This window comes from Scyliorhinus torazame, chromosome 10 (assembly GCF_047496885.1).
Source record: "Scyliorhinus torazame isolate Kashiwa2021f chromosome 10, sScyTor2.1, whole genome shotgun sequence".
Taxonomy (NCBI): Eukaryota; Metazoa; Chordata; class Chondrichthyes; order Carcharhiniformes; family Scyliorhinidae; genus Scyliorhinus; species Scyliorhinus torazame.
This window is the reverse complement of record NC_092716.1, coordinates 67,194,898-67,216,040: the sequence shown is the minus strand read 5'-3', so window position 1 is coordinate 67,216,040 and position 21,143 is coordinate 67,194,898. Positions and strand designations below refer to the sequence as shown.

General features: G+C 44.5%; 1 protein-coding gene across 1 annotated transcript in view; it reads left to right on the top strand.

Annotated features, from left to right (window-relative positions):
- brd7 (bromodomain containing 7) overlaps positions 1-21,143 on the top strand; it is a 54,158-nt gene that overhangs the window by 12,331 nt on the left and 20,684 nt on the right. The window contains exons 3-7 of the mRNA XM_072518227.1: positions 2,355-2,484; positions 3,167-3,221; positions 8,793-8,937; positions 13,203-13,313; positions 16,617-16,807. Of these exons, the coding sequence (XP_072374328.1) occupies positions 2,355-2,484; positions 3,167-3,221; positions 8,793-8,937; positions 13,203-13,313; positions 16,617-16,807 (632 nt within the window). The remainder of the gene's footprint in view (positions 1-2,354; positions 2,485-3,166; positions 3,222-8,792; positions 8,938-13,202; positions 13,314-16,616; positions 16,808-21,143) is intronic.

Here is a 21,143-nt window from a genome sequence, read left to right as displayed (position 1 = left end):
GAACATATGGGCGTGATTCGCTGGGGTCCCTGAACACCTCGCGCATCTGTCCTCCACCCCAGAAAACTTGCACATCCTCGCCCCTGTCATATGTGCCCTGTGAATCACTTTGAACTGGATCAGGCTCAGTCTGGCGCAAGACGAGGAGGAGTTAACCTTACCCAGGGCCTCCGCCCACAAACCCTCATCCAGTTCCCCACCCAGCTCCTCCTCCCACTTGCCCTTCAGCTCCTCCACCGAGGCTTCCTCCGCCTCCTGCAACTCCTGATAGATCGCCGAGACCTTGCCCTCTCCCACCCATACACCCGAGGTCACCCTGTCCTGAATCCTCCATGCGGGAGCAGCAGAAATTCCCTTACCTGCCTTCTCACAAACACCCTCACCTGCATGTACCTAAAAGCGTTTCCGGGGTAACCCAAATTTCTCCTCCAGCGCCCCCAGGCCAGCAAAAGTCCCGTCGATAAATAGGTCCCCCATCCTTTTCATTCCCGTTCGATGCCAGCTCAGGAATCCGCCATCTATCCTGCCCGGTGCAAACCTATGATTATTCCGTATTGGGGACCAAATTGAGGCCCCCAACTCGCCCCTGTGCCGTCTCCACTGCCCCCAGATCCTCAGAGTCGCCGCCACCACTGGGATCATGGTGTACCGTGTCAGCGGTAGCGGCAAAGGTGCCGTCACCAACACTCCCAAGCGAGTGCCCACGCATGACGCCGCCTCTAATCTTTTCCACGCCGCCCCCTCTCCCTCCATTACCCATTGCTGAATCATTGCCACATTGGCTGCCCAGTCGTAACTACACTGGTTCGGTAGCGCCAGCCCACCCCTGTCCCGACTATGCTCCAGAAACAGCCTCTTGACCCTCGGGTCTTACTTGCCCATACAAACCCCATAATGCTCCTGCTTACTCGCTTAAAAAAGGCCTTGGGGATGAGGATGGGCAGGCACTGGAACACAAACAGGAACCTAGGGAGGACTGTCATCTTAACGGACTGCACCCTGCCTACCAGGGAGAGTGCCAACACATCCCATCTCCTAAAGGCTTAAGAACTTGAAATTATACTGTGCATCTTTGAATTGCCCGAAGCAGGAGAACCAACTTATTAACTCTTAAGAATCTAGTCGCTATGTATAATCAAGAAGTAGCTCATGTTTGGCCACAGAATTTCTGTGTGCTTTTGCACTGAAGCTTGCACTCATTCAAGAACCAAAGCAGAGTGGCGCCCTCTACAGGGGTGTGTTACGTGTGTGAACAGGGGAAGCAACTCTTCTCTTTAACTAGTCAGATTGTAGAATCCTTACAGAGACACACAGTCTAAACCAGGAAGTGTAAGTTAGACTTATTTAATTCAATGCCAAAATCACGGATAAAAAGGGAAATGAAGGTGAGATTAGGAGAGCGAGATAAAAGAAATGGAAAGAAAATTTCAAAGAAAGAAGTGTTTCATTTTAAAAATTCTAGCAATAATTAAAATTTGCTGGAAAGCACTCCACATTTGTCAAAGTAAAATTTCAATCCTACAGAGGTGGTTTAGCACAAATCAAGGCTTAACATGCCAATCAAAAATAACCTTACACTTGAATGGACAAAATCTACCATAACTTTTTCTGTCATGTTTGATGGTATCTGGGCAGCACCGTGGCGCATTGGTTAGCACTGGGACTACAGCGCTGAGGACCCGGGTTTGAATCCCGGCCCTGGGTCACTGTCCGTGTGGAGTTTGCACATTCTCCCCGTGTCTGCGTGGGTTTCACCCCCACAACCCAAAGATGTGCTGGTTAGGTGGATTGGCCATGCTAAATTGCCCCTTAATTGGGGCTGGTTTAGCACAGTGGGCTAAACAGCTGGCTTGTAATGCAGAACAATGCCAGCAGCGCGAGTTCAATTCCCATACCGGCCTCCCTGAACAGGTGCCGGAATGTGGCCACTTGGAGCTTTTCACAGTAACTTCATTGAAGCCTACTTGTGACAATAAGCGATTATTATTATTAATAAAAAATAATTGGGTACTCTAAATTTATTTTTTAAAATGTTTGATGGTATCTAATGGCTAAGTGATGGAACTTCACCCCGCTCCATGTATTTAAATGTGGAACGTCTTGACATGACACTCTTATAGCAAAGCTTCTGGAGAATTAGGCAGCTGGGACAGTCTGATTTCTGTGTTCAAATGCCCATCAGGAGCCGCTTTACTCCTTAATATAGGTGAGCATTGTTAGCTTCACATGTTACCCACATGTTATTCGGGCCTGTCAAGTTCTTTTCGCCTTCGCATTCAATACTTTTCTAACTTCATTTTTGATCATTAGAGATCCATGAAAAATGTTACCTAAACGTTTTCTGCTCCCTTTAGGATGAAAAGAAAAAGCGGGAGAAAGAGCCTTCTGTTAGTGAACGGGAAGAGGAAGAAAGGAGTCGATCTCCTGCGAGGTTTGAAATGCCACCAGAAAGACACATGGCTTCTCCTTTAATAAAAGTAGAAGGTGAGTACTTAGTAATGAACCAAATTTTCTGTTTTACATTTCAGCAGTGATTGTTTTAGGTTAAATAAGGTTTTTCATGGAGAAGAGGTAGTTGATGCATTTTGAACCCTTTTGTGGGTGATCTTTTGTTAAGATAAGGGATGGCAGTGCTGGGAAATGGATTGTTTCCTCACTGCACATCCACTGTCCACATGAAGTCTCTCCCAGGTCATGTATGGAATCATAGAAACTTATAGTGTCTGTGGTGGCTCTTTGAAAGCCCAATCAAGCTTCATCCCGTAATCCCGCTTTTTGTCCATAACGCTGGCAGTTCCTTATCCTCAAGTACCTGTCCAACTGCTTTTTAAAATTGTTTATGGAATTGGCTTTCACTACCTTTCCACGTCCCAACATTTGCCCTGTAGGTCTTTTATCAATTATTTTAAATCTATGACCTCGAGTTTCAAGGTTAGATATAAATTTATATTTATACTTTTGATCAGAAATTTAAAATTTCCCTGACCTAAGCACCTTCATGGTGGAATTAGAAAGAGCATCTGGGTGTCATCGAGCTGGCAAGGACAAGATGGGCCAAATCGCCTCCTTCTGTGCTGTAGCTTTTCTATGATTCTATAGCTATGCATTGAATTTTAGCCGACATATTTCTTGCTAATTTTTGTTTTTTATTTTTTTCATGCTGAAGAACATCAAACGCCCTTTCAAGAACTGCAGTATCAACTGTTGCGACAGCTTCAGAGGCAAGTAATAGATGCTCAAAGAAGTTGTATGATGGTTGGGGTGGGTTCTTGCGTAACCACGGCAAAAGCTATTTTGATGCATTGTTAAATATTTGGACTTTGAAAAGCTGAAACATTCCTACATTTTTGAAACTGCTGTAAATGTGATGAGATTTACATGGCAGATACCTGGAGTTTTGAATGTAGAATCCAAGGTAAGCTGTAGCACGGAAGGAGACCATTCAGCCCACCCAATTTGTGCCAGTTCTGTGCAAGAGCGAGTCCCACCTCGATCCTTTTCCCCATAACCCTTTTTTTAAAAGTCTTCATTTGTTTATCCAATTCCTTTTTGAAAGCTGCAATTGAATCTGCCTCCATTGTCCTCTCAGACAATGCACTCCAGATCCTAACCACTCACTGCATATCACGGCATAAAAAATATCTTCTCATATTGCCTTGGGTTCATTTGCCTCTCACTTATGTCTTATGGTTCTCAACCCCTCTGCTAAAGTGAACAGTTTCTCTCTATCTACTCTGTCTATAATCCACATGGTTTTGAACACCTCTACCAAATCACCACTCAATCTTCTCTGAGGAGAAGAATCCCAACTTCTCCAACCTATCCTCATAACTGAAGTCCTTAATTCCTGGAACCTTTCTCGTAAATCTTTTCACCACCCTCCCTTGAAGCCTTCACATCCTTCTTGAAGTGTGTTGCCCAGAATTGGACACACTTCTGCAGCTGAGGCCGAATCAGTGTTTTCTAAAGATTCATCATAACTTCTTTGCTTTTGTACTCTTGGCCTCTAATTATATAATCCATTATTCTGGCTGCCTTTTGGTAAGGCACAGCTGATGGTAAACACTGAGCTGCCCAAAGGGCAACTTGAAACAGCTGCCCAAACGGTTTTTGCAATTTATATATTATGAAGAAGTGTTCTGAAACCAGAAAATGATGTCTCCAACCAATTGTGATGATCTTAAATTAAAGTAAATATTTACTCGCTCAAATACAAGAATGACTTCACCCAGTTTAACAGTACTCTAAAACAATTCCAATAGATCTGAACTTCTCAGCAGCTTCTCTTCTCCCAGTTCTCCGTTGGCTGATGCTCTCAGGGCAGCCAAAGGAAAAGGTGTAAGTATACGCTCAAAGCCGCTCCAAAGCACAGAGGCATTAATACCACTGATTGGGAGGAGATAACAAGACATGGCTCCACCTGGTCCATCAAGGCAATTTGGTGGGGCTATGGTGGCATGTTGGCACAGTGGTTAGCACTGCTGCCTCACAGCACCAAGGACCCGGGTTCAATTCCAGCCTTGGGTAACTGTCTGTGTGGAGTTTGCATGTTCTTCCCGTGTCTGTGTGGGTTTTCTTTGGTTGCTCCGGTTCCTCCCACAATCCTAAAATGTTCAGGTTAGGTGGATTGGCCATGCTAAATTGCCCCTTAGTGTCCAAAAGGTTAGGTGGGGTTACTGAGTTATGGGGAAGGGTGGGGGTGTGGGCCTAGGTACGGTGCTCTTTCAAAAGGGTTGGTGCAGACTCAATGGGCTGAATGGCCTTCTGCACTGTAGAGGTTCTATGAGGGTAATGCGGTTAATGTGGTAAATATAGACTTCATTGCAGGCGGTCCCTCAGGCTTGGTGAGTCTTCAGATGACGGAGGAGCCCAATTCTGGATCCACATGCTCTTCCACAGTGGTGGGATGTTGTTGCGCGAATTAGTGGAATTCTCAGCGCTGGGTTGGCCTCCCGGAGCAACCGAAGAAAACCCACACAGACACGGGAAGAACATGCAAACTCCACACAGACAGTTACCCAAGGCTGGAATTGAACCCGGGTCCTTGGTGCTGTGAGGCAGCAGTGCTAACCACTGTGCCAACATGCCAAGGCAATTTTTATGCCCCACACCTCAGGAAGGACATACTGGCACTGGAGCGGGTCCAGCGGAGATTCACACGCATGATCCCAGGAATGGTAGGCCTAACATATGATGAACGTCTGAGGATCCTGGGATTATATTCATTGGAGTTTAGGAGGTTGAGGGGAGATCTAATAGAAACTTACAAGATAATGAATGGCTTAGATAGGGTGGATGTAGGGAAGTTGTTTCCATTAGCAGGGCAGACTAGGACCTGGGGGCACAGCCTTAGAATAAAAGGGAGTCACTTTAGAACAGAGATGAGGAGAAATTGCTTCAGCCAGAGAGTGGTGGGTCTGTGGAATTCATTGCCACAGAGGGCGGTGGAGGCCGGGACGTTGAGTGTCTTTAAGACAGAAGTTGATAAATTCTTGATTTCTCGAGGAATTAAGGGCTATGGAGAGAGAGCGGGTAAATGGAGTTGAAATCAGCCATGATTGAATGGCGGAGTGGACTCGATGGGCCGAATGGCCTTACTTCCACTCCTATGTCTTATGGTCTAAGGCGCATGCCTTTTCAAGGCTCAGAGACTTGACAGCGAAGCAGAACGGCAGTGGCAGAGGGAGGCCAACCCAGCGCTGAGAATTCCACTAATTCGCGCAACAACATCCCACCACTGCGGAAGAGCATGTGGATCCAGAATTGGGCTCCTCCGTCATCTGAAGACTCACCAAGCCTGAGGGACCGCCTGCAATGAAGTCTATATTTACCACATTAACCGCATTACCCTCATAGAATCTCTACAGTTACGAAGGAGGCCATTGAGTCTGCACCAACCCTTTTGAAAGAGCACCGTATCTAGGCCCACACCCCCACCCTTCCCCATAACTCAGTAACCCCACCTAACCTTTTGGACACTAAGGGGCAATTTAGCATGGCCAATCCACCCAACCTGCACATTTTAGGATTGTGGGAGGAACAGGAGCAACCGAAGAAAACCCACACAGACACTGGAAGAACATGCAAACTCCACACAGACAGTTACCCAAGGCTGGAATTGAACCCGGGTCCTTGGTGCTGTGAGGCAGCAGTGCTAACCACTGTGCCAACATGCCACCATCAGCCTTTTCTGTTCCTTCGTCAAAAAACGTAACCAAGTTAGTTAACTCAATTTGCCTGCTTGTGTTCCTTATTAATCTGCCCTTTTCCGAATGACTGTTAATTTTGTTCAGAATTATAATTTCTAAGACTTTCCCACCACTGCGGTTAAGCTGACTGGCCTGTAATTGCTGAGTTTATCCTGACACCTTTTCTTTGAATAAGGATGACAAGGATGTAAGATTTGCAGTGCTCTACTTCTGTGACATCATCCCTGTATCCAAAGGGGATTAGAAAATTATAGTCAATACCTCTGCAATCTCTGCCCTTATATCCCATCTGGTCCTGGTGACTTTTCAACTCTTAAGTACATTCTTTCTGTTAGCTCCTTCTTCATGCTGACCTCTTGCTTGCTAAAGAACATGCTAAGTGCTCATTTAATACCTCTTAGTCCTCTGCCTCCATGCATAGATCCCTTTTTGGTACCTAATTGGCCCCACCCCTCATCTTATTGGCCGTTACTATCAACCGGCCTATAGAAGACTCTTGCAGTTCCCTTTTATATTTGTCTCTTCTCATACTCTCCCTTTCCTTGTCCTTCTAAACTTTCTGTAGCTAGCCTGGTTCTCACCTGTATTATCAATCTGACATCTCATGCACCACATTTTTCTGACTCCGTTTATTTTAGACAGAGAGTCATCCAATGCTTGTTCCATCTTTCCCCTTGTGTGATTGTCCCTCAACTGTACCATACCATCACCTCTTTAAAGGCAGCTCATTGTTCTGTTAGTTTTTCCTGTCAATCTTTCACACCAATTCATCTGGGACAGGTCTATTCTCAACCCTCTGCAAACTATGTAATTGTTTTCTAAATTTCTCCCTGCCTTTTTCCATAGCTAATACAAACCTTAAGATGTGATCCCTAAATGTTCCCCGACTGACACTTGACCCACCTCGTTCCCAAGACTAGATTCAGCATTGCCTCCTTCCTTGTTTGGTTGGGAACATACCGGTCAGGAAGATGTTCCAAGAACACACTTAAGAAACTCCTCTTCCTCTCTGCCCTGTCCATTTTTGCGATCCCAGTTTCTATTAGGATAATTGGAAATCCTCCATTATAACTACTGTATAGATCTTGCACCACCCTATAATTTCCCTGTAAATTTGCTCCTCTATATCATTCGCATTAGTATTGCCTCTAGAATATACTCAGTAGTGTAATGGCACCTCTACTGTTTCTTAACTCCCGAAGTAAATAGATTCTGTCTTTGACTTCTCCAGGCCATCCTCTCTCTCCAACACTCCAATTCTCTTAATCAATACCGCCACCTCTCCTCCTCCCTTTCCTTTCCCATCTCTCTTAAACACATTGTATTTAGAGATGTTTAATACTCAGTCCTGCCTTTTTTTTAACCAGCCCCTCATAATCGCTGCAATGTCATGTTCCCATGTGGCTCTTTGGGCTTGTGGATATTTGGGTTTGAAGCTCACCAGCCTTATTTGGCACACTTTGTGCATTTTAGTGCATATCTATAAATTTGAAATAGATCCTATTGTAGTTACCAGTGGTGGACAACCTGCGGCCTGGGAGCCAAATGTGGCCCACAAGACATTTTGTTGACTATTGCCCACACGCAGTTACCAAATTCCACTCGTTTTCATCCATGCAGCTTTTTTCCCCACCGGTATGACTGAAGTGATTCACACGTAAAGCAAGGGCAAGTGAAGTGAGGTGCATGCTGATTGCTCACAACACTGGCTGTGAGAGCTGTGGCTGTGAGAGCTCTGCATCCAATCAAGCGTAAATATTTATTTTGTTTTTACCACTTGAGGTTGATGACGGTTCTATTAATATATGAATGATTAAGCATTTTCTATAACTGGTTATGAAAAATTTGGCATATATTAAATGTATTTAATCTTATTCAAGAGTCACGGTTAGTGAACATGGCCAATTTCAATCTTGCAGTCCAGTGAAATGAAGGAGGGCCACTCCTGCAGCTTGATCACTAGCCTAGGTGGCCCATCATTGATAATTACTCTTAGTCTGACCCTGCCTAATAGTCTTACTATTTCTTACTCCAGTCTCTCCAAATTCTCTATGCACATCTTTTATTCTTCCTACTTTTCTATCCTGTTTCCCACCCCTCCCCGCCAAGTAACTTTTTTGGAGGGAGGGACTTCAGTTCAGCCAGTGGAAAACAAGTAGGCCAGTTTGGATCTTGATTTGTCTTGCCGTATTTGCTCAGGTTTGATGGTGCCTGATCTCGAGGGACTTTTGCGTTGTCTAGATTCCGAATAGTGAATTCAAATGGTGGACAAGCCATTTTAATTTGAAATGCAATATATTTTGTTGGGGTTTTGACAAGTTCTGCAATAACTCTCGACTAATTTTGAGCATGAACACACATGGTTGATGTCGCGAAGAACTGAATTTATCAAAATAGTTTATTTCACTTTGGCATGTGTTTGTTTTTTTGACTCGCTGTCTGAGATTTCTTTGGGACTACATTCAATTTGCGTCTCTGGATGATCAAACTAAATTGTCTTGAGATAAAATTCAGTTTTGGAATCTCTGCAGCTCATGTACACTACCAAGAGGTTGTTTCTCGTAATACTTTACGTTCTTACAGGAAAGATCCCAATGCGTTTTTTTCATTCCCTGTTACTGATTTTATCGCACCGGGATACTCTCTGATCATCAAGCACCCAATGGACTTCAGTTCGATGAAAGAGAAGGTGAAGAAAAATGAGTATCAAGACCTGGAGGAATTAAAGGTACAGTAATTGAAATGCTAGCGCTGCAGGATCCCCAATTAGCATTAAATATTGAAAACTTGATCAAAAGATTTTGAACGATCGGCAGCAATTTGTTTCCCTTGAGGAACTCTAATCACTCTGTCCCTTTTTGAATCTATATACATGGTTGTTACCAGGATTGTGCCTAGTCTCTGGTATTCAATGCAGTATTGGCAAGATTGATTTTCTGATTTGTGAAAATGGTATCAACAAAATATGATGATCATTTCATAGGCAGTCTGCAGCTCTGTTTCAATATTGCATATGTGACTACTACTTCTAAACACAAGAGGTTATGTCAGCAAGTGGTCGGATTATACAGACTTAAAGAAAATATATGGAAAGCGGTCTTGCTTACTATTTAAATTGAGTTATTTATAAATGCGTCAATCACAGATCTGGTATACATAATTATCAAAAACGTATTATACATGTCAGCAAACATCGGTGGGGAGGGGAGCAGGTCATACATTTACAGAAGCCTGAAGTTGATTTTCTTTAACTCGGATAATTTTGCATAAAGACATGCAGTCTGCATTATATGAGCACGCTGGAAATAAAGAAGAGACTTAATAAGGAAGCTTTTTTTTATTCTTTCGTAGGATGTGGACGTCACTGGCAAGGCCAGCATTAGTTGCCCATCTCTAACTACTCTGATTTCAGAGGGCAGTTAAGAGTCAATAACATTGCTATGGATCTGGAGTCACATGTAGGCCAGACCAGGAAAGGTTGGCAGATTTCCTTCCCTAAAGTACATTAGTAAACCAGATGGGTTTTTATGACGATCGATGATAGTTTCATGGTCACCATTACTGCAACTAACTTTCAATTTCAGATTTATTTTTTCTTTTAAATTAATTTAGATTTCACCAGCTGCCATGGTGGGAATTGAACCCATGTATATCCAGAGCATTAATCTGAGTCTCTGAATCACTGGTGGGCAACCTGCGGCTTGGAGCTCTATGCAGCCCACAAGACATTTGTTGACTGTTGCCGCCCACCCGCAGAGTTACCACATTCCTTTGGTTTCCATTCGCATAGTTTTTCCGACCGGCATAACTTAAGTAATACGAATGTAAAACAAGGGTAGCGGAGTGAGGTGCTTGCTGATTACTCACACCACTGACTGTGTGAGCCATGCTCTCCCTCTGCATCCATTCAAGCGTAAATATTTATTTTGTTTTTAACCACTTGAAGTTGGTGACAGTTCTATTAATATATGAATGATTAAGCATCTTCTATGACTGGTTATGAAATATTTGTCACATATTAAATTTATTTAATCCTACTCAAGGGTCATGGTTAGTGAACAAGACTGATGTCAATCTTGCGGCCCACTGCGATGAAAGAGGGCCACTCATGTGGCCCACTCACCAGCCTAGTTTACCCATTACTGCTCTGGATTATTAGTCCAGCCACATCACCACTAAGCCACTGTCTCCCCCTGTCTTCCCCTCTGGATATCAGCTCAGAGTTGGGAGCACCAGATCTCCAGTCATTGGAATCCTCTGGCGAAGCGTTCATAGCTGGCATCAGAGTTGACTCAAACAATAATGCTCCCACCAAGCCAAGGCTTGCTCCTTAGTTTACAGGTGAAGAGTGACTGGCGCCATCCCCTGTAAAAAAACACTGCCTTTAGACAGGGGAGGGATGAATTGCAGCATAAACTAATATATGAGTTTATAATAAGCTGGTGTATATACTGATGTAATTGTGTTAGAACATGCAATATCGTGCATATTTCTTTATTTAACCTATTAAAAATAGAGTTGAATTAAATTTGTGTAACAGATTCAAATTTAACAATCATAACTTGTGACTGGAAGCATGTAACAAATACTGTAACTTGTCAAAAGATTATAAGTGACCAATTGCCCAAATAAAGTTCAGGTTTTATAGTCTCTTTTATTGGAAGATTTTCTTGGATTAGTATTTGGGATCTTATTACTTCAAGATTTTAATATGGCATTAAATCACAGGAGGTGTTTTACAATCTTGATATTGCAGCATGGATGTAGGATAGCATTGGATGAGTTAACCAAGCTGCTTTTATTAAATATTAGTCACTGAGCTTAAACAAGTCACCATATGAAGCACTTTGCGGAATTCCTAAAATATGTGAGATGACGATATTATAGATTTCATTCTGCAGCAGTAAACCAGTTTCCAGACAACTCAAAGTGAATACACATTCCCAACAATTCCGCAAACATGCTGCAATTGCATAGGGCATTGGTGAGGTCACACCTGGAGTATTGTGCGCAGTTTTGGTGTCCTTGCCTGAGGAAGGATGTACTTGCTTTGGAGGGAGTGCAGCGAAGGTTTTCCAGGCAGATTCTGGGGATGGCGGGGTTGTCATATAAGGAGAGACTAAATCGGTTAGGATTGTATTCAGTGGAGTTTAGAAGAGTGAGGGGGGATCTCATTGAAACTTATAAAATTCTAACAGGATTAGACAGGGTAGATTAAGAAAGAAGTTTCCCAATGGTGGGGGTGTCCAGGACCAGGGGTTACAGCCTGAGGATACGGTAGGCCATTTAGGACAGAGATGAGGAGAAATTTCTTCACCCAGAGAGTGGTGAACCAGTGGAATTCCCAACCACAGAAAGTAGTTGAGGCCAATCTTTGTGTAATTTCAAGAAGGAATTAGGTATAGCTCTTGGGGCTAAAGGGATCAAAAAATATGGGCGGGAGGTGGGATCATGGTATTGAACTTGATGATCAGCCATGATCATAATGAATGGCAGAGCAGGCTTGAAGGGCCGAATGGCCTCCTCCTGCTTCTATGTATGTTTCTGTGTATGCTTTCTCACCTAGTGTTTAAGCTGCATAGATACAACATATTTTACTAAGTTATGTTCTTTTTAAAGAATAGCCCTTCAGAGCTCTAAAGAAGAGTCCTATGGACTTGAAACTTTAGCTCGTATTTTCTTTCTCCATAGATGCTGTCAGCCTTGCTGTGCTTTTCTAGAATTTTCTGTTTTTGTTTCAGATTTCAGCATCTGCAGTAGTTTGCTTTTATTTTCATTTCAAAGCTTATTCTTTTTAAACTTTGTGTGTATGTGGAATGCTGATTGGAAATGTACTCCCACAGCAATTTTTATTTATTTATAAAAATGTTATGTAGAATTGAGTCCCTGCAATTACAGTCGGGGTAGGTTTCAGTTTCAGCAGAGCTGCAATATTGGTAGCACAATGGTTAGCAGTGTTGTTTCACAACGCCAGGGATATGGGTTTGTTTCCCGGCTTGGTCACTGTCTGTGCGGAGACTGCACGTTCTCCCCGTCTCTGCATGAGTTTCCTCTGGGTGCTCCGGTTTCAATCCACAAGTCCCAAAAGACGTGCTTGTTAGGTGAATTAGACATTCTGAATTTGTCCTCTGTGTACCCGAACAGACGCCGTAGTGTGACGACTAGGGGTTTTTCACAGTAACTTCATTGCGGTGTTGCTGTAAGTCTACTTGTGACACTAATAAAGATTATTATTATTATTGGTAGCAGCAGATTGTCAGCCCATCATGCATATTAACTTCTTTAGAAAGGAAAATCAGGCAGGCTCTATAACAGACGAGCGAACGCTGCTCCCAATTTTTCGTCACTGCCCAAAGAGAAAATCCACTCCAAAGTATCCAGCATCTTAATTGACATGTGATGAAGTAACCCAATATTGCGTAGTATCAATTAGAATTTGTAGCTTATATGGTGTCATGTTTCTATCCTCATGAAACTGAACATTGTCTGCCTTTGAGAAGTGTTGTGAGAGACTCTCTACTTGTAACAGTAATGCAAAATCACAACATCCAGCACACTTTAACTATCCATCATACGTCACTGACTCACTCAAGTTTCTATTGAACTCTTTGGAAGAAACACAATCTGGAAAAAAATTGAAGACGGTCTGAATTGGAATTTCTGTAACCTCTGATCAAGCTTTTAGCAGCACATGGCTCAAAACAAAAGCCAATGACTGGAAGAGTAAGCTCCACCTCACCCATTATCTACTCAACTGTAATAAAGCGCTGTGTCCTTGAAGTGACGCAGCTTCACCTTAACAACATAATGCAATCTGTATTAGCTGGTGTTGTGATGAAAGAGTATATATCATCCGATCTGTCACATGATGTCATAGGAGATATAGAACTATGTACTGGGTCACTGAAGGTAGCAGAATCATCGAGTAGGTTTTAATATTGTAACCAGCTTTTCAAGTTAGACGTTTCACTTCAGATTCTCTTTTATTTACAGGGAGATTTTAAAATGATGTGTGAGAACGCCATGACCTATAATAGGCCAGACACCATTTACTACAAGGCTGCAAGGAAGTTGTTGCACTCGGGGATGAAAATTCTCAGCCAGGTAAATTGCTAAAATATATATTCAAATGTATTTTGTAAGCAATCTTGTTACGGGGTTAAAGAGAACTGCCATTTGTTTGCTATTTAATTATTTTGAAGTGCTAAAGTCTGCATTTATGCCAGAATTGTTTGAATTAATGAAAAGTAAAATATTGTTAAGCAAAGCAAATTCTTTTGAGAAAAAGGTGAATGGAAATAAAATAAAATTGGCAATGACATTGGGTAAAATACAAAAAAGACCGTTTTCCTGTTCAGGACACATAAGAAATAACATGGCCTCAACATGTGGTATGGCAAGCATGGTCAACAGGGCAGCACGGTAGCACAGTGGCTAGCACTGTTGCTTCACAGCGGCAGGGACCTAGGTTCGATTCCCGGCTTGGGTCACTGTCTGTGCGGTGTCTGAAAGTTCTCCCCATGTCTGTGTGGGTTTCCTCCCACAAATCCCGAAAGACGTGCTTGTTAGATGAATTGGACATTCTGAACTCTCCCTCAGTGTACCCGAATAGGTGCCACAGTGTGGCAACTGGGGGATTTTCGCAGTAACTTCATTGCAGTGTTAATGTAAGCCTACTTGTGACACTAATAAAGATTATTATTCTAGGTTGTTATTATATTGAGCCTTTGCTGTAGATATTGGTGAAGGTTGCATATCGGAGCAATCTGGTTTGCCAGGCCATAGTGTCCAGAAGAGTAGGAAGTTGTTTTTCAATAGAAACGGGGCTTGACTCGATTGTTGGGTCACCCACGGTGATGTTACTGGAGGCAAAACCATGAGATCTGGGAAGGATAAGAAGTTGACGGGCAGCACGGTAGCATTGTGGATAGCACAATTGCTTCACAGCTCCAGGGTCCCAGGTTCGATTCCGGCGTGGGTCACTGTCTGTGCGGAGTCTGCACATCCTCCCCGTGTGTGCGTGGGTTTCCTCCGGGTGCTCCGGTTTCCTCCCACAGTCCAAAGATGTGGAGATTAGGTGGATTGGTTATGATAAATTGCCCTTAGTGTCCAAAATTGCCCTTAGTGTTGGGTGGGGTTACTGGGTTATTGGGATCGGGTGGAGGTGTTGACCTTAAGTAGGGTGCTCTTTCCAAGAGCCGGCGCAGACTCGATGGGCCGAATGGCCTCCTTCTGCACTGTAAATTCTATGTCTATGTAAATGAAACTAAACAAGTTTCAAATGTAGCAAACTTTCCATAGTTTATTTAGCATAGACAATAGATGAGACAGGGAAACTGTTATTTGTGCATACAGAATGTCCCATTTGAAAAGTTAAACAGGAATTGTCACAGTGAAGATGTGTCTTCAGAAGTATAATTTAACACCGCTGATTTGAAGAATCTGTTTTATTTAGTCACTAGGTTCACTTTCATTTTTCTTAGTGTAATGTGGAAATTATAAGACTATTAGAATTTAGTGTACTTCACCCTCATGCTCACGAGAAGCCAGGCTCTCACGAGGCCTTTATTACAACTATAGCACGGGCCGCTGATGTTCCAAGTAGGCACGCCAGAGAGGCCTGATTCAAGAATTGTACAGATATGCTTCAGATTTGATTACAAGAAATTAGCATATAACAATCAAAATAGTACATTTGTTTAGGAATTATCTGTATCCATTCACAACTAATAATTAGGATTACATAATGTATAACATATGAGTATGATTATCCAATCACAATTTGGGCACTTAGACTTAATTATAATATCACCATGCACAAATTCGTCTCTACTTATTTCATAACTTCGAGACAACACTAAGGTAAAAAATATGCCTAACCAGTGAAGTACCTTACTCTCCATTGTCCTGTGTATTAGTGGTCACACATGACCTGCAGCTGCTTAATGATCAGTTCAATGTTTGTGTGAGAGCTGTGTGACTACAGCCTCCCTAGAATTAATTTAGCAAGGGTCCTTGAATGGTATCTGTAGATAATCTAAGCTGAAAACAAATGGTTTATTGTCGGTTGTTTTCTGTTTTTGAGAATTTAGCAGCTAGTGGCTTGTGTGATTTTTAGTTTGTGTGATTTTTAATTCTTTCACCCAGAAACAAAATTTAAATTTGAGTTTTAAAAAAAATATATAATGTTGTAGCCTTAATTAATTAAAATCAAATTAACATGTGCTTCTAAAACCAAGGCCGGGATTCTCCGAGCCCTGCGCTGCAACCGCGCCTGACGCGGGGCGGAGAATGGGGCGTCGGACCCGCAAAGCATTCCCGCGATTCTCCGGTGACCGGAGAATCGCCGGCGGTCGATGCATCGCCGATCGGGGGCCGCTGAAAGAGGCCGCTGCGGCGATTCTCTGCAGACGACCGGTCGAGTTCCCGCCGGCGTGGTTCACGTATGGTTCCACCCGGCTGGAGCTCGGAGTCGCGTCTGTGGTGGCCGTCCTGGTGGGGAGTAGGGGGATCCGTCACTGGGGGGCCTCCACGACGGCCAGGCCTGCGATCGGGGGCCACCGATCGGCGGGCGCGCGCAATCTTGTGGGGGGGGGCCTACTTCTTCGGCACGGGCCTGTGTGGGTCTGTCATTTAGCGCCGGGCCTGCGCCGCAGGTGACCGCCACACGCGTGCGCGGACCCACGGCCGGAGGTGCAGGGCCCCGTATCGGCAGCCGCAGCTGCGTGGAGCACTCCACCCCATGAAAAACGGAGAATCACCCCGATCTTTCTAGAAAAAAGTCCGGAGTGATTCGCGCCCGTTTCCTCGTGGGCGTGGGGACATAGCCCCAATATTGGAGAACCCCGCCCCAGATTTTTGTCTCTTGGCAGTGCAATGCCAGACACTGTGTGATTACAACTTCCAGGCTTTTCAACAAGTCTTTTTATAGAATTCATTCCCTACATACAGCATTTTGAAACTTTACCTTGAAAGCAACACTTTGAAACTTTGAATGTTTTTTTATTTGATGACAGCTACTAAGTGCTGAGCCTCCACGCCCAGCAGAGATCTCCACACACTTTAGCTGAACTAGAACGTATGCTATCAGGCTTGAGTACTCTGCAGAGAGTTGTACCAGGAGATTTTTCTCTATTCAGCTCCTCCAATATAATTTCTGTGGATGAATGCAATCACTGACAAAAAGCTCAGAGATAAGAAAAATGCACAAAATAAAACATTTCTGATCCTTGCCAGTACAGTTTAACCCATGTCCAAATTAAATACCCTTTGACAAGTGCTGAATTGGCACTGGAATATACCCAAACGTGTTACTCATTCCTGGCTTACTAATCTGTTCTTCATCGCAGCTGTTTGCACTGAGTATTCTGTGTAAAAGACTCATTCAAGTATTGATTGTTTCCTTAGGAGAAAATCCAGAGTCTGAAGCAGAGTATAGATTTCATGCAGGATCTGGAGAAATCCCATAAGCAGGGGGAGAAGCTAAGAACAGGAGATTGCAATGGGGAACACAGGAAAGATGAGGTGGACTCCAAGTGGGAACCAATGAAAACTGATGAAGGGGAGAAATCGACTGATCAGAAAAATGAAGATCAACGGTACAGTACTCTGAAAACAGCTCATTATAGCCACCTCTGACATGAAACTTTTATCATGGAGACAAACAATTCTGTTCTGCTGGTTTTGAGTGGAAAGGATTTGAAAAATCCCGTAGGGAAAGAGCTGATTTTTCTTTTTTTTTTAATGTTTTTATTAAGACATTTATAATTTTAACAATTTTAGCCATCAGGTATCTAAAAAAACAAAGTGAACAAATCACACCCAACACCAATCAAATCCAGCCAACCTGGCTGATACACACAATTCCCCAATCCCGATTTCCCACAAACCATTTCCCAACTCACCCAAGCCCCCTGCCTCTCCTTTTACCCTCCCCCGCTGACAGCTTAATTTTTCCCAAAGAAGTCGCCAAACGGCTGCCACCCGGGTCCGGGCAAACCCTAGCATCGATCCCCTCAGGGTGAACTTACCCTTCTCGAGTCAGAGAAACGCAGCCATGTCACTAACCCATACTAGATGAAAGCAAATTACTGCAGATGCTGGAATCTGAAACGAAAGAGAAAATGCTGGAAAATCTCAGCAGGTCGGGCAGCATCTGTAGGGAGAGAAAAGAGCTTTGACAAAGAGTCGTTGGACTCGAAACGTTAGCTCTTTTCTCTCCCTACGGATGCTGCCAGACCTGCTGAAATTTTCCAGCATGTTCTCTTTCGTCACTAACCCATACCCCAGATTTCAGGGGTTCCAGGTCCATCCATACCAACAAGATCCGTTTCCGAGCTACCAGGGAGGCAAAAGCCAAAACATCGGTCTCTCTTGCTCCCTTTACTCCCGGGTCTTCTGACACCCCAAAAATTTCCAGCTCTGGACTCGGAACCACCCTTACCTTCAATACCGCTGACATGACGTCAGCAAACCCCTCGGACATGCCCAAAACATATGGACATGATTCGCAGGCCCAAACCTCTCCTCCACCCCTTCAAAGAACCTGCTCATCCGGGCCACAGTCATGTGTACACTGTGGACCACCTTAAATTGTATCCGATTAATCCTGGCACACGACGAGGACGCATTAACTCGCCTCAGCGCATCTTCCCACAGCCCACCCTCCAACTTCCTACGCAACTCTTCCCCCCACTTTCTGCTCACTTCCCCCACCGGGGCTTCCTCCCACTCCATGAGTTCTTTATAAATTTCCGATACCTTCCCCTCCCCCACTCCCATTTTCGACACTACCATATCCTGTAGCCTTTGGGGCGTTAGGTGCGGAAAGGTCGAAACCTGCCTCCGCACAAAGTCCCTCAGCAGCAAGTAGCGGAACTCATTCTGACCGGGCAGCTCGAACTCCTACAATTCCTCCAAACACAGAAAGCCCCCATCTATAAACAAATCCCCGAACCGCTCGATCCCAACCGGCTGCCACCCCCGAAATCCTCCATCCAGCCCCCCCGGCGCAAACTGGTGATTGCCACAAATTAGTGCCCACACTGACGTGCCCTCCAACCCAATGTGCTTCCGCCACTGATCCCACACCCTCAGGGCAGCCACTACTACCGGGCTTGTGGAATACCTGGCCGGCAGGAACGGCAGAGGTGTCATTAGCAGAGCCCCTAAACACGTGCCCCGAAGTGAGGCCGTCTCCACCCGCTCCCACACCGGCCCCTCCCCCACTTCCCCACGACCCCCTCCAGCAGCACCTTCTTCACACGCGGGGTTTTAACTGCCCACACAAACCCAGAAATCACCGCATTCACCCTCTTGAAAAACGCCTTGGGGATAAAAATTGGTAGGCTCTGAAATATAAACAAGAGCAAGAAGGGAGTACCATCATCTTCACCGTCTGCACTCTCCCTGCCGGTGACAAAAGAAGCACATCCCACCTTCTAAAGTCCCCTTTTGTCTGCTCTACCAACCGACCCAGATTCAGCTTGTGCAGCTGCTCCCACTCCCGTGCCACCTGTATGCCCAAATACCGAAAGCTCCACCTCCCCCACCACTTTGAACGGCATCTCTCTCGATTTCTTCTCCTACCCCCTCACCTGGATCGGAAAAACCTCGCTTTTTCCCATATTCAATTTGTACGCCGACAACTGGCCGAATTCCTCTAGAAACCCCATAATCCCTCCAATCCTCCCCCAGCAGGTCCAAAATGTACAATAGCAGGTCATCCGCGTAAAGTGAGACCTTGTGCTCGATCCCACCCCCCCCCATCCATAATATCTCCTGCCAGTCCTCCGACGCTCTCAGCACCATCGCCAAAGGCTCTATAGCCAAGGCGAAAAGCAGTGGGGAGAGTGGAGATGCCTGTCTCGTTCACAGTGCAGCCTAAAATAGTCCAGACTCACCAGATTTGTCTGCATACTCACCACCGGTGCCTGTTTCAGCAACCAGACCCAATCGACAAAACCGTGCACAAACCCAGACCCCCCCCAGGACCTCCCACAAGTAGTCCCACTCCACCCGATCGTAGGACTTTTCCGCATCCATGGCGACCATCACCTCCACCTCTAGTCCGTCGGAGGGCATCATTATGACATTTAACAACCTCCTGATATTCGCCACCAAATGCCTCCCCTTCACGAACCCCATCTGGTCCTCCCCTATCACCCTCTATTCTCAAAGCCAGAATCTTGGCCAAAAGACTGGCATCTATATTTAACAGGGAGTTCGGCCTGCACAACCCACAGTGTTCCAGGTCCTTTTCCCGCTTTAGGATGAGAGAGATCAAGCCCTGTGACATCGCCGGGGGGAGCTCCCCTCGCTCCTTTGCCTCCTTAAATGCCCTTATCAACAAGGGCCACAGCACGCCCGAGAGGTTTTTATAGAGCACCACTGGGTACCCATCCGGGGCCTTGCCTGAGCATTGCCTCCAGCCCCTCCACCACTTCAACCAGCCCAATTGGGGCCCCCAGGCCCTCCACCAGCTCCTCTCCCACCCTTGGGAACTCCAATCCCTTTAAAAGCCTCCTCATCCCCTCCACCCCAGTGAGGGCTTCCGACTCATATAACCTGCTGTAGAAATCCATAAACAAAGAGCTGATTTTTCAAATCAACGTCTTCACATTGGGACAATTCCACATCTTTAGCAAGGGGAGATATTCCTTTAAAGCCATTCGTTTGTTCCTTGCACCTTTGTTCCAGTAAGCCTGCATCAGTATTTCTACAGAAATTAAAGAGTTTAAAATCTGGTTCACTGACCACATTGGCACTTGCAATCCATATTCAGGGTTTTTTTGGATGATAAACATGTTTATTTCTAATGTTTACAAAATAAATAGAAATCCCTTAAAACTACCTTTGTTTTCCTAACATTAGATAAAATTAGAAACATATTTGTATTTATATAGCAACTTTCAAAACCATACGACACCCCAAAGAACTTTCCAGCCAATCAGGACATTGTACCCACTGTTGGAAGATAGTGATGTGCGTCTAATTTGCACATAGCAAGCTCCCAAAACAACAGTTTGATAATGACCAGATAAACTTTTTATGGTGTGGGCTGAAGGAAAAATATTGGCCACGGCTTCGGGACGAACTCCCCTTGCTCTCTGAAATAGTGCATTAGAAAAGTTCTGCTTTGCATCTGATCATTTAAATCTGTTCATCACATCCGCGCAGTCAAAACTGTTCACTTACCGGTGAGTCTAAGGACTAGAGAAGCATATAAAAAGTAACAGGGAACTAGGGAGTGTGGGGGTGCGGGAGGGAACACAATTTTGTCTGTGCAACTGAGGCCTCAACAGCAACAACAAGTTCCAATAATATAACACCTATAAAATAGCAAAGCGTTGCAAAGCACTTCACAGGAGCAACTATCAAACAACATTTTAACATTGCTCTGCATCAAGAATCGTTAGGACAGAATAAAGCTTAAAAAGATGAAATTGTATGACTATGTAAAGTGGGTAATAGTGAATCAGCAACCTATGTTGGATTGGCCATGCTAAGTTATCTTAGTGTCCAAAAAGGTTAATGTCATAATATACACCAGTATATTATGGTGCAGACACACACACACACACACACTGATGGACATGCAGTGGGACCAATCACCATACACAACACCACAGCTAATCACCAGTGAGAGCACACGCACTATAAAGACACGGGACAGGAGAGTTCCCACTCATTCTAGTAGCAGCCAGCTCGGAGCACAGAGCTCACAGCCTGCAACACAGGCATTCACCATGTGCTGAGTGCATCACTTGGTTAGGACTAGGCAAGGGTCAACAGTTAAAGCTGGTATTGCATTTACCCACAGTTCAAGTATGTTAATATAATTAACCTTATAATAAAATGGAGTTGCACCACTTCCAGTGTTGGTGACCTGTTTGTGATCCAGAACACCCAACACATCATAGAACATAGAACATT